This window comes from Sarcophilus harrisii, chromosome 2 (assembly GCF_902635505.1).
Source record: "Sarcophilus harrisii chromosome 2, mSarHar1.11, whole genome shotgun sequence".
Lineage (NCBI taxonomy): Eukaryota > Metazoa > Chordata > Mammalia > Dasyuromorphia > Dasyuridae > Sarcophilus > Sarcophilus harrisii.
The window spans coordinates 37,795,880-37,812,457 of NC_045427.1; the positions used below are offsets into that span (position 1 = coordinate 37,795,880).

The 16,578-nt window shown below is 42.4% G+C and overlaps 1 protein-coding gene across 1 annotated transcript in view; it reads left to right on the forward strand.

Annotated features, from left to right (window-relative positions):
- HYDIN (HYDIN axonemal central pair apparatus protein) overlaps positions 1-16,578 on the forward strand; it is a 404,272-nt gene that overhangs the window by 140,491 nt on the left and 247,203 nt on the right. The window contains exon 9 of the mRNA XM_031949959.1: positions 4,956-5,139. Coding sequence (XP_031805819.1) covers positions 4,956-5,139 — 184 coding nt within the window. The remainder of the gene's footprint in view (positions 1-4,955; positions 5,140-16,578) is intronic.

Consider the following 16,578-nt stretch of genomic DNA (forward strand, 5'->3'; position numbering starts at 1 on the left):
GGAGGAAGAGAGAGAGAGAGAGAGTCAGACAGACAGAGACAGAAATAGAGAGAAAAGGAGACAGAGACAGAAACAGAAAACACATAGAGAGACAGAGACAGGGAGAGACACAAAGAGACAGAGAGAGAGAAATAAAGAGACAGAGACAAAGAGAGAGACAGAGAGACACACAGAGAAAGGGTTCTGTTAACCCTAACCAGAGTGCAAGAGGGAGGAGCAAATCAGGGTTAGCAAATTAATAACTGGGGGGGGGGGGCTGACTTAGCTTTAAAAGATGTCCTTTCTGGGAACATCTTGGACTAGTCAGGATGACATGAAAATAGGGACCTTCGGTGGCAAGGAGCATGTTGGGGAAGCTTCTGTTCTCCTACCTGATGCCCCCAGGGAGTCTGGCATCTTCGGGACCGTGATTGGGCTTGAAGGATGCTAGGCAGAGACGGGTATCGAGAAGGGCCATAATTGGGTGCCAGAGCCCAATAAACTGAACGGCCAAAGAGTTGTTCGTTTCCATGGCACCAAGTCTGAGGCTGGGCAGTGCCCACTTGTGTCCTGACCCGCGGGCCTGGGTTTAGGCAGACTTCTGGAAGGGCAGGACCTTCTCTGCTGGAGTTGAGTTGGGAGGAGGAGAAATGAACAAACAAAAATGGATTTGGGGACAGCGGAGCTCTGGGAAAAACCCAGAAGCAGAGACCCCTGGGAAAACCTGCTAAAGAGGCAGTGGAAATGACAATGGGGTGGACAGGAAGCAAGATCGTGGGGAGACTTGGGGAGCAGATCTTTGTTTGTGGCCACTTGCTTCCTCAAAGCTCTAGTCAGTAAGCATTTGTTAAGCACCTACTGTGTGCCGGGCACAGAGCTAAGCAAAGAGAATACAAAAACAGACTCAAGACAGTTCCCGGCCTCAAGGAGCTCATGGTATAATAGGTAGAAAACATACCCCCCAAAATGTCCAAACAAGCTACATGCGGGATATACTGGAAATAGGCAAGAGAGGCAATGCACTGGAGCTGAGAAATTGGAAAGGCTTCTTGAGTGTGCATTCCTTATATGATTAATAAGTACCTATACTACTATACTAATATACAAATAGACATTTGAATAGGTAAGAGATGAAATAATGAAAGATGAAATATTTTTTAAATAACTGATTTTATTTAATGGTATAAAACATTTCTACTTTCGATAAAATAACTTTGTTAACAAAAACAATTTTAATGAAAGTGATGTGATCAAAAATGTTTCATGTTGATTTAATATTTTGTGATAACTTGAAAGTCAGTCCTAAGTTCAGTTTATTTCAATATTTTCTTTTGTTCCGACACATTTTTTTGAAATTTGTTTTTATAATGAACTTGATATATCAACAAACATGAACATTTTAATATGAAATCTCTATTTGGTATAACTTTAAGTTGGCAGAACCAACATTGCCTTGCTGATATCTCTATCTGATTTGCTATTCTTTATTATATATTTTTGATAGTTTATTGATAATTTTCTTTTCTCTTTTTATCTTGCAATAGTATTTTTATCCACTTCCCTTCCTAACTTCTCTTATACAAAATCTTTTCAATATTATATAATTGAAATTGGTTGTTTTTTATGATTATCTCTATCCTTTGTTTATTCTAGTACTCTCTTCCCACTTGTGAAAGATCTCTTTCCTATATCATTGTTCATAATTTTGACTTTTTATATCTATTTCATGAATTCATTTGGAGCTTTTATAAATCTAACTCCTCCCAGTCTGCTTTCCAATTTTCCCAGCAATTTTTGTCAGGTACTGAGTCAATCCCAGGAGTCATGTCCTTAAAATTGTGAACATTGTGCTTTTCTGCTCTTCTGGATCTCATGGACCTCATCTGATTCCCTGAATAATTTGTCACTTTTTAAGCCAGTCTCAAATAACTTTGTAGTATAGTTTGATATTCCCACTCTCTTCATTGTTTCCCTTTATTTTTCTTTTCTCTTTCTATATTTATCTTGTTACTACGCGACTGGGTCATGTAAAGTAAACTCTGTGTGTGTTTATTTGGGACGTACAGAATCTAGAAACAATTGAGACTGTGATGACTGGAGTTGCTTAGAAGAGGAGGGTGTTGGAAACACCAGGCAGAAAACAATTCTGGAGAACTCCAAAGTCACCAAACCTTCTCTCCTCTCCCTGGCTTCTGAAACTCTCAGTTTGGCTTCCAACCTCACCGTTCTGCAGAAACGTCTCCTTCCAAAGTGACCGACAGTCCCATCTGCAGAATCCAATGGCCTTTTATCAGTCTGCATTCTCCTACCTCTTAGGAGCCTTTCCTCCCTGACGCTCTCTCCTCTCTAGGGTTTCACTGCTGGTTCTCTGTCTCCTTGGCTGGATTCCTCACTGTTTCTCACCCCTCATAGCCAATATGTTGCCAAGCCCTATGGATTTCACCTTTGCAACATCTCTTCAAGCTGCGTCCTTTTTTCTGCCCCTGTCGCCACTTGGGGTGCAGGCCCTCGTCACCTCACATCTGGGCTATTGCAGCAGCTTTTGGGGGAGCAGAGGAATGGAGGGTGCCCGCCCCAAGTATCTCCTTCTCTAATCCACCTCCAAGTTGCTTTTGCTAAAGCACACGTCTGACCATGTCACCCTCCTCCTCAATAACCTCAATAACCTCCAGTGCTCCCCATCACCTCCAGCCTCAGATTCTCTGACCTTTGGAGCCCTTCATCACTTAGCCCCACCCTTCCTTCTCAATCTTCCCATGTGTTGTTTCCATAAGGCATGTATTCCATGTGCTCTCCGAGCTGGGTCCATGAACAAGACAAGATCCTGCATCTCGTGGCTGTGGGCCTTGTCTGAGGCATTCCCCCATGCCTGGAGTGCTGTCCTTCCTCATCCCTACCTACTCAATTCCTGGCCTCCTTAATTCCCAGCTAAAATCCCATTGCTCGCTCTAAGACTTTCTCACTCTCTTTTCATTCTAGTGCCTTTGCTCTGTATATATTGCTTATTTGAGGGCAGGGAATGTCTTTTGAATCCCCAGCTCTTAGCACATGGTAGGTGCTTAACAAAAGTTTATTAATTATTATTTTGTTATTAATTGATTAATTGCTTGATTAATTGTGCAAATAGAATAGTCAAATTGGGGGCTGGGCTCACTACTGTTATAATAGTTAACATTTATATAGAACTTTTAAAGATTTGCAAAATGTTTTACATATATTATCTGTAAGCATTGGGTAAATCATGCTCATTTTTCTTTTTTGTGTGTTTTTTATTAAAACTTTTTATTTACAAAACATGCATGGGTAATTTTTCAACATTGACCCTTGCAAAATCTTGTGTTCCAAATTTTCCCCTCCTTCCCCCCACCTCCTCCCTTAGATGACAAGTAATTCAATATATGTTATATAATCATACTCCTTTTTCAATCCTATCTACCAATTACATAAAACTGTGTTGAAATTCATTTAATGCATTTCCCTCATACCTGATGTTAATCAGCTGTTCTAGCAATCTAAATCAAAAGAGTCACCTATTTATATTTTTAACAAATAGCTTCAAATCCCACTGAAACTTCATTTGGAAGATATTTCAATAGGTTAGAACGTTTTCCAGTTTTAAAAAATTCGAGTCTGCAATTAAGCATTTATTAGTGTTTACTTTCTGCTGAGCAGTTTGACTAACAAGCTCCAGAGACGCAACCTGGACTGGGTTCTAAATTCAGTTGACATAGGAAGAAGTCACATCCCCTGAGCACCGGGAAAAAGAGAATGCAAAATGTGATGAGTTACTGTGAGACAATGAAATTGGGGAGATTTATGAGACTACAATTTTTTTATTTTTAGTCTATGGGAGTCTTAGTCTTTAGTCTATAAGAATCACCCAGGGAGTGTGTTGTGGGAGATTTGGGGAAACAACATTACATCTGTATAATGCATGTGTGTAACATGCATGCATGCAATACATGTATGTAATACACATGCCACCTATATAAATTGTGTATGTAATACTTATATATGCAAACCATGTATGTAATTCACATGCCATCTATACATGTCAACTATACACATTGTGTATATAATGTATATAATACACATGCATGTGATGTATGCATGTAATACACCAGTCTTTACACATTATGTGCATACATGTCATCTGTACACATGTGCATAATACATACATGTAATCATGTCTACATATGTTGTATGTAGTGCACTGACATGTAATGTGTTACCCATGCATGTATGTATGATTTGTGCACATAACACATATGTATGTGTGCATGTAACACATCATCTACATATGTTGTATGTGTAATTACACAGGCATTTAATGCATGTATGTGATACATGCCATCTATGCACATTGTATTATGTAATAGTGTACATAGGGCATGTGCATATAATATACACATCATCTATATGTATTTTTAATTGCATACATGTAATACACCATCCATGCACAATGTGTGTGATAGATAATGCACATGTGTGTAATGTGTGCATGCAATACACATGTCAGCTATATGTGCATTCAATTGCATGTGTGATACATGGCACCTATGCACATTATGTGTGTAAAATGCATGTGTATAATGCATGCATGTAATGCACATGTCCTTTCTGTGTGTAACTGCATTGCAATGTATGTCACTCATGCACATTATGTGTATGTAACATATATGGGTGCTGCACGTGTGTATAATGTACGCATGTAATGCACATGGCATCTATGTGCACTAATATACCTGTGTGTGGTTTATCTCTAGGGTGTAGACTCCCCCCAAGACTGTGAGCTCCTCGAGGGCAGACACGGCCTGGTGGTTTTCATCCCCCCAGCACTGTGCACCGTGCGGTAGGCCCTTACCCACCTGGGGCTGACTGGCTGACTGCAGGAAGTGGCCCCCGAGCCAAGCTATGTTGGCTGAGTTCAGGGGCCTGGTGTGTCCTCCTTCTCACCCCTTTCCCTCCGACTGCAGGCTCTGTGACAACCTGACCAAGGAGGAGGAGAAGAAGACAGAAGAGCTCCTGCAGGAGTGCATCCTGGACCCGTCCCTCCGGGAGCACCTCTCGGTCATCTCCCACGCCTTCCAGAACCAGAGGCGCATCGTGCAGAGCAATGATATGCTTTTCTTCGGCACCATCTTTGTCATTGAGCCAGTGGTAAGTGACAGAGAAGGCCTGTGTGGGCCCTGCCGTGGGCCAGGCCCCGGGTCCAGCGCTCTCCTAGGACCTCATTTGCTCCTCAGAGCAGCCCTGGGGGGCGGGGGGAAGTGGAGGTGCTTGTGAGTGTCAGAGGCCCCAGAGCCGGGAAGTGTCTAAAGGAGGCTCTGAATTCAGGTCTGCCTGAGCCCAGGTCTGGCCTCTCTGTGATGGTGACTTAGAGAGGGAGCCCTGTGAGGTGTCCCGTGAGACCAGAAAGCCTGTAGACTGGATCTCTCAACAGTTTGTCATTCAGTCGTTTTTCACCTGTGGCCCGCTCTTGGTGACCCTCTCTGAGGTTTTCTTCCCCAGGATCTTGGAGTGGTTGGCCATTTCCTTCTCCAGCTTATTTTATAGCTGAGGAAACTGAGACAGACAGGGTGAAGTGACCGGGTCAGGGTCGCACAGCTAGTGTCTGAGGACGAATTTGAACTCAAGATGAAAAGTCTTCCTGATTCCAAGTCCAGGGGTCTGTGTACCAGGGCATCCCTTCGCTGCCCACCTTTAATAGTATCGGGAAACATTTTCTTAATCCATCTAATGGGTACAGAGCACTGTGCAATATTTCAGAGGGTTTAGATACACTCATCATGCAGATGAAGACTTAGAACCCATCCTAAAAGGTAAATAACAATGACAGCATAATGTGTGTTAAAGGTTAAATGAATATATAGACCAATGGTTCCCTACTTTTTTGGCTTTTGCACCCCTTTATACTCTTAAAGTTATTGAGAACTCTTCCCCAAAAAGCTTTTGTTTATCTGGAGTATATCTATTAGTATTTACCACATTAGAAATCAAAATTTCATGATATGATTAAGTATTATCAACTTTTAATCTCAAAGACCCCATGAAAGGACCACACTTGGAACCCCTGAAGTTGGGACGAGCAGATAGTGAATAACTACAACCAAACATGAGTAACTACAGAATGATGTGCCTCGTTTGTCAACTCTGCAACATCTTTTTTATTTTTAATTTTATAGTATTTTATTTTTTTAAATACATATAAAATAATTTTCAACATTCATTTTTATAAAACTTTGTGTTGCAAATATTTCTTCCTCCTTCTTTTACATCTCCCTTCCTCAAGACAGCAATCAATCTAATATAGGTTAAATATATGCAGTTCTTTTAAACATGTTCCATTTGTCATGCTGTGCAAGGAAAATCAGATCAAAAGGGTAAAACATGAGAAAAGTAAAAAAGTAAATAAACAACAGTGTAAAAAAGGAGAAAATACTATGCTTTGATCCACATTCAGTTTCCATAGTTCTCTCTCTCTCACTGAGGATGGCATTTTCCATCCCAAGTCTATTAGAATTTCCTTGAATCACTGCATTGCTGAGAACAGCAAAGTCTATCACAGTTGATCATATTATAGTCTTGTTGTTACCATGTACAATGATCTCCTGGTCCTGCTCATTTCACTCAGCATCAGTTCTTATAAGTCTCTCCAGGCCTTTCTGAAGTCATCCTGCTGGTCATTTCTTACAGAACAATAATTCATACACCAAAGCTTATTCAGCCATTCCCCCAATGGCCATCCACTTGATTTCCAGTTCCTTTCTGCAAGATCTTCATGAATGTTACTTACATACTTCCCAAAGGCTTCTGTAGTGACTCCAGCCTCTCTCCCCATCTGGACATTTCCACGGGCGGTGCCCTTGAGCCTCCTCATGGCCACCTCAGAGTCCGTCAAAGTCCCTGCTAAATTCCATCTTCCACAGGAAGCCTTTCCCACCCCTCCTCGTTTTAGGGCCCTCCCTCTGATGATTTGTTTGCATTTATCCTATCCCTCCCTTGTTTGTACACTCACCCTTTGCAAATTGTCTGGGAGTTTGTGACCACAGAATGGTTCTTGCCTTTCTTCACATGCTCAGCACATAGTAGGCGCTTAATATTGACTGACTAAAACTCTGCCCAGGGAGCGGGCGGGCATATAGGACTGATGCTCCGTGGCAGGCTTGCAGAACTGCGGTTGGCTTGCTAGCTCACCCCCAGCTGGCCAGTTGCCCCTCTTCAGAACACCTTCACTCCATATCCACTTGCCATGGATGCCATCTTAGTGGGGGGCCTGGCATTGCCAGGCCGGCCTAATGCAGCAGTTGTGTGCCAGCCAGACTCTTGGCCTGCGGGCTCTCCCTGCTCTACTCGCTGCCCAAGGGTGACCTGCTAAATTTCTGTGGATTGTTTGTAATGTCCCCCATTTGGCTTTTAAAAGGTCTCTCCCTCGGATCTCTCCCTGCACTTACCCTTACTCTGCTCTGTGCATTCTACAGTCTGGACCCCCTGCTTCCCCCAGGTGACATCTCCCGCCGAGCTTTTGCCCTGGCTTGCCTCCTTGCCTAGAATTCTTTGCCTCTGTCCCATGGTTTCCCTGCATCCTGAAGACTCAGTTTCCTCCTCCAGGAGAGCTTTCCACACATGGCCCACCTCCTTTCCCCCTCCTAGGACTTCCCTCTAGGATTACATCATCAGACACACAATGTCTCCCCACTCCAAGGTGCTCTCTGAGATCCAGCATCACTGGCCTCCATGAGCATGATGCTCCAGGTCTTGGCTCCCCACATTTCCTCTGGCTTTTCCCCCATGCCTGGAATTCTCTCCTTCCACAATCCCAGTCACTGACTTCCCCGGCTTTAAGTCCCAATGAAGATCCTACTTTCCCTTTCTTGATTATTGACTGTTTATCCTGCACAGGTGTATGGGGTGTTCAAGACTAGCACCCTTGGTGTGAGGGCTGCTCATCCACCTTTGGTGTCCACTTCCACCCAACCCATGGCTTTGAGAAGCTCTGACATGCCGGCAGATGGGCTAACCCAGGTCCTTGGCGGGTCTGCTGGTGAGCTTGTGAAAGCTCTCCTTGGCAGAACCGACCAGTGAGGGTAGTTTATTGTGATGGCCATGAAGGCAGTGAAAGTGGGTTCTGTGCAGCATTTAGAGCTCGCACAGGTGTCGGAGACATCCAAGGCTTCCTCTGCATCAGGGGCCATCGTCTGTCCTCCTGACCCTTGTCTTGCCCCAGCCTCCGAAGAATCTGGAAGACAGAGAGAGGCTGCCGACTATGGGCGACTCTGTCTCACTTAAATGAAAGTCATGAGCAAGTCAGAACATCCCCTCCTGATGTCATTGGTCCTCCTCAGACGCAAAGGGCAAACAACAATATCCTACATGTGACTTGCTTTTCTACATTTGTTCGCATGTGGTCTCCCTCATTAGATTGTAAGCTTCCTGAGGCCAGGGACTGGGTTGTTTGTTTCTTTGTTTTACCTCTTTTTGTAGTCTCAATGCTTAGTCCCAGTGCCTGCCATATAGTAGGTACTTATTATAGGTACTTATTACAAACTAATGGGGAAATGATCACATTTCTCTCCATTTTAATGCTTAAATTATCCTTATTTTAATCTTCCTGGTTAATAAATTCTTGTCCGTTGGCCATTTGATTGATCGACTTGGACAAGCAAAGAATAGCTGGGAAGATATTTTTGTTGGGAGTTAGGGGAAAGTGTGAACAAAGGAAAGCCAGGAATAATGGCAGATCCTACAAAGGCAGGTCAGACAAACAAAAGAATCCCCTGAGTCTCCTCTTTGCCTTTTGGGTATGGACAGCCCTAAGCCCGTGGATGTTCATGGTCATCCAAAAGTGGAACAGTATCTCAATGGGAATCTTGTGTTCAGTCAAGATAGGAAGGGTCATAAGTCAGATGACCTTTATCTTTCTCTTGGTTAAACAGAACATCCCCATATAAGTTCTCCTTCTTGTAAGTGCTTCTCTTTATGGCTCTGAATAATGTAGATCCATGAATGTCATAATTAAACACTTAGAATGACCAACACTGTAGTTGGGGCTAAAAGATAGAAGCTGGATTGGCCAATGAAAGCGCCCTGATGACAAGGCATCATTTTAACCAATAGGAAGTAAAACATTTCCTCTTATCAGAGATGGGTGAAAATGGTGCTTTTTATAATAAATGAGCTTAATTCCATTTATGTTTGGTAGAAGAAAATTATTGCTGAGAACAGGAAAAGGTAATATCCCACTCCCTGAGAAGTCTGTAAATCACTTCTAATATCAGCAGTGTTTATGAGATCCATAATGATTTTCTGTCTCTCTCACATGCTGTTCAGTTTTTCTTTTCATAATAACATTCATTAGTGACTCTTGGCGATTTTTGTTGAGAGAGGGCATAGGCATAAAACCTTGCTAGTCTCTTCATAAAGATATTTTGCTGAAACCAGCAGAGCAGTTTCGGTTTTGTGAAAATGAACTGTCATTTACTGGCTCCCTATACTTTTCCCTCTTCAAAAAAGGGAGAGAGAGAGAGAGAGAGAGAGAGAGAGAGAGAGAGAGAGAGAGGAAAGGGAGAGGGGGAGAGAGAGACACAGAGAGAGAGAGAGAGAGAGAGAGAGAGAGAGAGAGAGAGAGAAACAGAGAAAAAGAGAGAAGGGAAAGAAGGAGGGAGGGAACACATTTCCATGTAGAAACAATCCTTGAACCAAAGGTTATGAGAATTTTCCATGTAAATTACCTGATAAAGATGTTTGATGGAAAGCAGTCTGCCTGTTTTCACAAGGGGTTTTTCCCAAATGCAAAAGAATTATATGGTTGAGTTAGCTAGCTAGAAAAGCTTTACATGGGGCTTTAAGTTTAGCAATGCACTTTACATATCTAATTGAAACAAGTGCATTACATGTAGATTATATTTTCTGATGGATTAAGTAAACCACGAGTAGACAGTATTTATTCTTCCTGATTCTGAACTTTCTCAAATGTGAGTTTTAGGTAAGAATGAGGGTCATAATCAAAAGTATATGACCAAGACTTAAGGCTGAGTTCTTGATCTGTTTCTTCTACTTCCAACTTTCTCTTCCCTATGTCTTTGTGGCCTTAACTATAAAATGGAGAAGTTATTTATCTATTCAGATAGATAACTAGAGAGATAAGAAAGGAATTAAGAGAATTAGTGTTCCCAGGAGCCAGAGTCAATGAGAAACACAATTTCTTGGGATACTCAATTGTCTTAGGTCGCCATGCATATGCTAAGTCACATTGAAAACAATTGTAATACATGTGTCTCCATATGTTGCCAGGAAGAAAATGTTTTTTGAAGAAGTTGGTAAGATTCTCTAAGTTCAATAACATGATACTTTCAAGGACTTCAGTGAAAAGATGGGCACACTGGGAACTATTAGATAATTAAATGTCAGCTCTATTTTCATCCTTGAACATGAAAATCAGTCATATGATCCTTTTCAGCTATCACACTTCTGAAGACTTCGGATTTCTTTGAAAAGTCATCCACAGATTATTGGCTTCCTAAACTTGCAGATGTTAGTTCTAGCCAACTTTTAAGAAAGGTTTTAATTATTATCTTTATGCATCTGTCTCTCAAGTCTCAATATTGAGTCCTGGTCTCTCTCTTGAGCTCAAGTTACACATCTCCAATTACTGATTGGCAATTTCTTTTTTTTTTCTATGAAGGCTTTTTATTTTCAAAACATGTGCATGCATAATTTTCAACATTGACCCTTGCAAATACTTGTATTCCAAATTTTCTCCCCTTTCCCTCCCACCTCCTTCCCTAGATGGCAAATAACTCAATATATGTTAAATCCAATATCTGTATACACATTTGTACAGTTATCTTGCTGCACAAGAAAAATTAGATCAAAAAGGAAAAAAATAATAAAGAAAACAATATGCAAGCAAACAACAAAAAGAGGTAATGCTATGTTGTGGCCCACACTCAGTTTCCACAGGCCTCTCTCTGGATGTAGTTGGCTCTCTTCATCGCTGAATAATTGGAACTGGTTTGAATCATTTCATTGTTGAAGAGAGCCACATCTACCAGAATTGATCATTGTATAATCTTGTTGCCGTGTATAATGATCTCCTGGTCCTGCTTATTTCACTCAGCATCCGTTCATATAAATCTCTTCAGCCTCTCTGAAATCATCCTGGTGGTCATAATATTCATATTCATATAATCATATACCACAACTTATTCAGCCATTCCCAACTGATGGACTTCCACTCAGTTTCTACTTTCTTGCCACCACAAACATTCTTGCACATGTGGGTTGATTGGCAGTTTCTTATTCAATATCCTCAACCCCATCATATTCTAGACAGAACCCATCTCTTCCTTCCCATTCCTCCACCAACCCTCCATTCTTCCAAACTTCCCTTTCCCTGTTGAGAGCACGCCGTCTCTCTGCCATCTCTCTGCCCACTTAGATCTGTGACCTCCGAGTCATTACTCCTGCCGCTCCCTCACCCCCACCACCAGTCAGCTGCCAGATCTCATCATTTTTACCTCCACAGTCTCTTCCATCCATTCCTTTTCTCTGTTCACACAATCACTCTCTCAATGATCGCCTCTCCTCAGGATTACTGCAATAGCTTCTGAATTAGTTTCTCCTCTTCAAGTTTCATTCCTCTACAATTCACTGCACAGCTCTGACCCTCTCCCTGTCCTGCCTGACAAGCTCCAATGTTCATCTACTGCTGCTAGAATCAAATGCCAGTGCCTTTGTTTTAGGGCCCTTTGCAATCGGCCCCAAGCTACCTCTCAGCCTCATTGTATACCACGCTCCCAGCCAGCCAGACTGGCTTTCTAACCATTTCCCTCCTCCATACCTTTGCCGACACGTTCCCAAGTTCTCCCTTCCTACTGCTACCTCTTAATTCCTGCTACCAAAGTCAGTTCAAGGAACACTTCTCCCTTCTCCCTTTCCTTACCCCCTCCCCAGCTACCAGGATTCTCTCTTCTAAATTCTTTATTTTGATTTTTACATTTATTTTGTCTATTATTCCCTTTGTCTGGGTTGATTTCCCAGTAGAATAGAAGTTCTTCCAGTCTTCTGTTTCTGGCTTTGGATACCTGGGGCCCAGCACAGGCCCGGGCAGGATAGGTGGTTCATCAGTGCTTAATTGAGAAGTGAGCCAATTTTGGGCTTTCAGTCATTTGGCATGCGCTGAATGAAAATGTCCACATGGGTAATGATGCTTGCTCCAGTAGGTTCCGGCTCATTGAAGGAAATCAGCGGCAGCAGCGGATTATCCCTCCTCTTGTGAGCAGGTGTCTCTGCCAACAGACAAGGAAAGCTCTGTGAGGAGTCCCAGGAGCACTAAAAATGGAGAGAGCCACCCTCATGATCAGTAAGGAAGAGTTTGGCATTGTACGCCACCGTCCCAGCCTGGAGAAGGCGCCCCCATCTTTAGAGAAGAGCTCCGATGGACTTGGATTTATTTTCCCACGCAGACCCTGCCTGCCAGCCCAGGGAGGAGCCCAGGTGGCTACCAAGAGAGCAAGATCAAGCTTTTTGCTGTAGAAATTTTCCAGCCCCCTGCACTAGTGGCCCTGAGTCACATTGCAAACATGTGGGAGCTGACTCTTCAGAAATGGAAACCTGAAAAGGGAAGGGAGGACAAAGATTTGTTGTTCGTTTGCTGCCCTTGATAAGTCAGAGCTATTTTGTCATGGGGCTTTAGCTATTTGTCACCCTCCCTGTATTAGTGCTGTGCCCTCCATACACTTCCTGCCCAGCCAGACCTTTTCCAGTTGTACCCACGAAGTCCCTGTTGTACTGGGGAGTCAGTGGGTGGGGGGAGGCTCAGAGATGTTTTTTGAGAGACAGCAAGGTTCCCTGCAGCTCATTCAGGGAGCCAGCCTCGGTTCTTACTGGAAAGAGGTTATCAGAACAAAAGGCTGCTCCTGGACAAGTCTGCTCTCCCCAAAGGCAGACAATAAAATCACAAAATCATACATGATTTAGCAGAATCCACTAGGAACTTCCACTGGAAATGAAATTGGAGGGAACTTCTCTCTGTCCTTGGGCTGATCACTGGTCAAGTCTGGAAGACCTCTCTTTATGATTTTCTTGACTATTACTTGCAGTATATGAAGGCTTTAAAGGAAACGTAGCTACCTCCTTTGAGAAGAATGGAAAGTCTTCTTATGTTGTTGGCCATGCAGTAGTTTTGTCTTGTTCCAGCTGGATGCTAATGAAGATGGATTGCTTGCAGTTGAACATTTTCATTTCTTTCTTTACCAGCTAGTCTCCTTTCTAGATCCCTGCTCTCTGCCTGAAGTAGGACAAGAGTGGCTCTCCTTCTCTCACAGACTGCCCAAATAAGAAAAAATCTTATGGAGTTTGGCCAGGCTAGCCTACCTGTGTATAGGTTGTATCTTTGAATTGATTGATCATTACTTCCTGTTTGTGTGTGAGAAATCTGACTTTGTACACACTTTTCATTTTTTGAAAAGAAATTTTTCTCATCAGGGATTTTATTGATTTATAACCAAGGAAAATTTGAAGTAGCTGAAAAAATTGGTGTGCCTCATTAGAGATTTTTCTTTTGGGTGAAACATGATGAGATTGTTCATTTTTATCACCATCAATCAATTATCCATTAATTGTCATGTACCTGTGGGTTTCTAATTCTAGGGCCAGCCCAGGGAGGAGTAAATAAAGACCTACTAATGTAAAATTTTGGTTAATTAACTATGTAAAATTCTAGAAAATTAATTTTCAGGTATATTTAAAAATATAAATGTGATCGCTTTTAACCATAATAGAAATCCTAGGTTATTCTGGTTAGGACCCTCTACCACTGGGGGGGGGGGATGGCATTATGGTATAGTGGGGAGACCATTGGGGCAAGAGTCAAAGGACTTGGGGTCAAAGACCACCTCCACCAACTTCTGCTGGTGTGAGCTTGGCCAAGTCAGTTTACTTCCCTGGACTTCAGTTTCCCCATTCTGTAAATGGAGAAGGCTGGACCAGATGGTCTCTGAAGAACCTTTCACCTCTGAGCTAAGATTCTATGATAAAGTGAATCAATTGATAGGACTTCTGAGTTTCTCCTGCCCTTTTGTAGCTTCTTGTCCACCACAAGGCTCATCTTCTCATAATTTTTATGCAGTTAGGAACATTATAGCAAAGAAATACCAAGACACACAAGGAGAGAGTCCCCACCCGCTAAGAGACTAGCTTGACTAGACTTATTTGTCTCTTCCCTTTCTTAAGTTCTCGGAGGAAGCAGAAGCCTCCCTCCTCTTCTTCTTGCCCTTCCAATCTCTCTTCCAACCTCATTGTTCAACTGCAAGTGCCCTCTCCGGCGGCGACAGTTATTTGTTGGGTGTCAAATCTTGGGACTGTTTGTATCCTCGTCCTTCTTTACCTCCTGGGGCATTTGCTAGTGCTGAGCTCCTGAATCCTCGCGCTTTCCAGGTTTGGGGGACGCTGCTTGCTTCTAGTTCTTCCCATATTTATCTGCTCTGTCCACTCAGCCTCAGGCTTCCTTGCTGGGTCTCCATGTGTATCGTGCTCTTTAATCATGGGTGCCCCAAAGCTTTCTCCTCTGCCCTCGTCTCTTTTCATTCTGTACTTTCTAAGTCGGTGACATCATCAGCTCTGGTGAGTTTCACTATAATCTCTATGCAGATGATTCCCTGATTGATGTGCCATCTCATTACTTTCCCCAGAGGTTCGCACCTGTTACTGCCTCTTTTTTGGACATTTTAAAATGAATTTCCTGAAAGCATCTTAAGCATGTCCAAAGCAGGAGAAATAGTACCATGTAGTAATGCCATCCTCCTGGTCCTCCAGGCAGACAGTATGGGAATAACCCTCCATTCCTCCTCCCTCTAGGTCACCCCCAAGGGGCGAGAGCCCCTACACCACAAAATTACATTGTAATTCAAGCAACTGATAGGACCAAAGAGAGAGCACAGAATTTGGATTCTGGAAAGCCTTAGAATCCTGCCCCAAATACTGTGGGACCTTAGACAAATTAATTAGTCTGCCTCAATTTCCCCTTCTGTAAATAGAGATAATAATAGTACCTACCTTCCAGAGTTGTTGTGAGAATCAAATGAGATGTTTGCAAAGTACTTCACAAGCAAACTTCAAAGAGCTATATAAATGCTAGTTAGTGTTGTGTATTTATACCAAGTATGCATATATGGTATGTGTGTGTATATACATATATATATATATGTATATACACACACATACCAACTACTAGTGCCCTCCCTACCACAGTACCTTATATTTAACTACTTTACACATATGTAATTTATTTATTTATTGTATAGTTATGCAGAATATATTTTTGTATATGCCTCTTCCCTCCTTCCCCTCTTGCTTTAGAATGTAAGCTCATTACAAATAGGAATCCTGCCTTCTTTGGATTTGCATCTCCACAGCACCAGTGACTAGCACATCACAGACAGTTAAATCTTATTGATAGATGCACACGTGTATCTAGATTCAAATTTTTCCTTTGACACACACTGACTGTGCAATCCCGAGAAGTCACTTATGCAACTGTCCAGGCCATTAGTTACAGAACAGTTGCTGATCTGCATTGAGAGAGTTTCCCCCCTCCCCCCTCCAAGTTCTTTACACCAATGAAATCACAGGTTCAGACCAAAAAAAAAAGCCTTAAGTGAGAAATGTAGGCAGGGCACAAATGGCCTTAAGGTTGATTTCAGAAGTGTTAGAGCATCGGTAGGCACAGTGGGTATGTGAAAAAAGTCCTCATGAGCTTCATAACTAGTTTGAGTATTTGCAGTGGAAGCCCTGCTTCAATGGAAGCCCTGCTTCAGAGAGACTCACTGAGTTCCCTCTGAAGACATGTTTACACTCTCTCTTTACCTCCCCACCCTAGAAGACATTTCTTTCTGAAAGTGCTTTGTACAGTCAGGGAACCCCTTCCAAGGACCTCATCCTCTGGGTCGGAACTGGCCTTCTTCCTTTTCCAGTTATTTGGAAACTCTTAAAGGGGTTGGAAGTGTTGGATTTGCCCTTCAATTATCTCCATGCTCAGAAAAGGGAGTAGTTATTCTCCCACATCCTGCAATCACACAGCATTTGCAGGACAAGGTAAGGAAGGGCTAAGTGCTCAAACTCACTCATATAGCGTTTTTCTCCTCTTCTCCTCTCCTTTCCTCTCCCTCTTCCTCTCCCTCTTTCTTTCCCTCTCCCTCTCTCTTTCCCTCTCTCTCTCACTCCCTCTCCTCTCCTCTCCTCTCTCTCAAAATATCTTTTGTCCTTTTATCCTTCCTTGGTCATTTTTAAAAACAAATCCCCGCATATCAATTTAGCATGGTATATATTTTAAAATATATATTTTAATAAAACTTTTTATTTTCAAAATATGTGCATGGATAATTTTCAGTATTCACCCTTGCAAAACTTTGTGTTTCAATTTTTTTTCTTTCTCTTCCCCCACCCTCTCCCCTAGATGGAAGTAATCCAATATTAGTTAGACATGTGCAATTCTTCTAAACACATTTCCACAATTTTCAAGCATGGTGTATTCTCACATAATTCCATGACAAAACCTGACTTTTGACTTATTTTTCTCTCAGTTCAACCATTTCAACA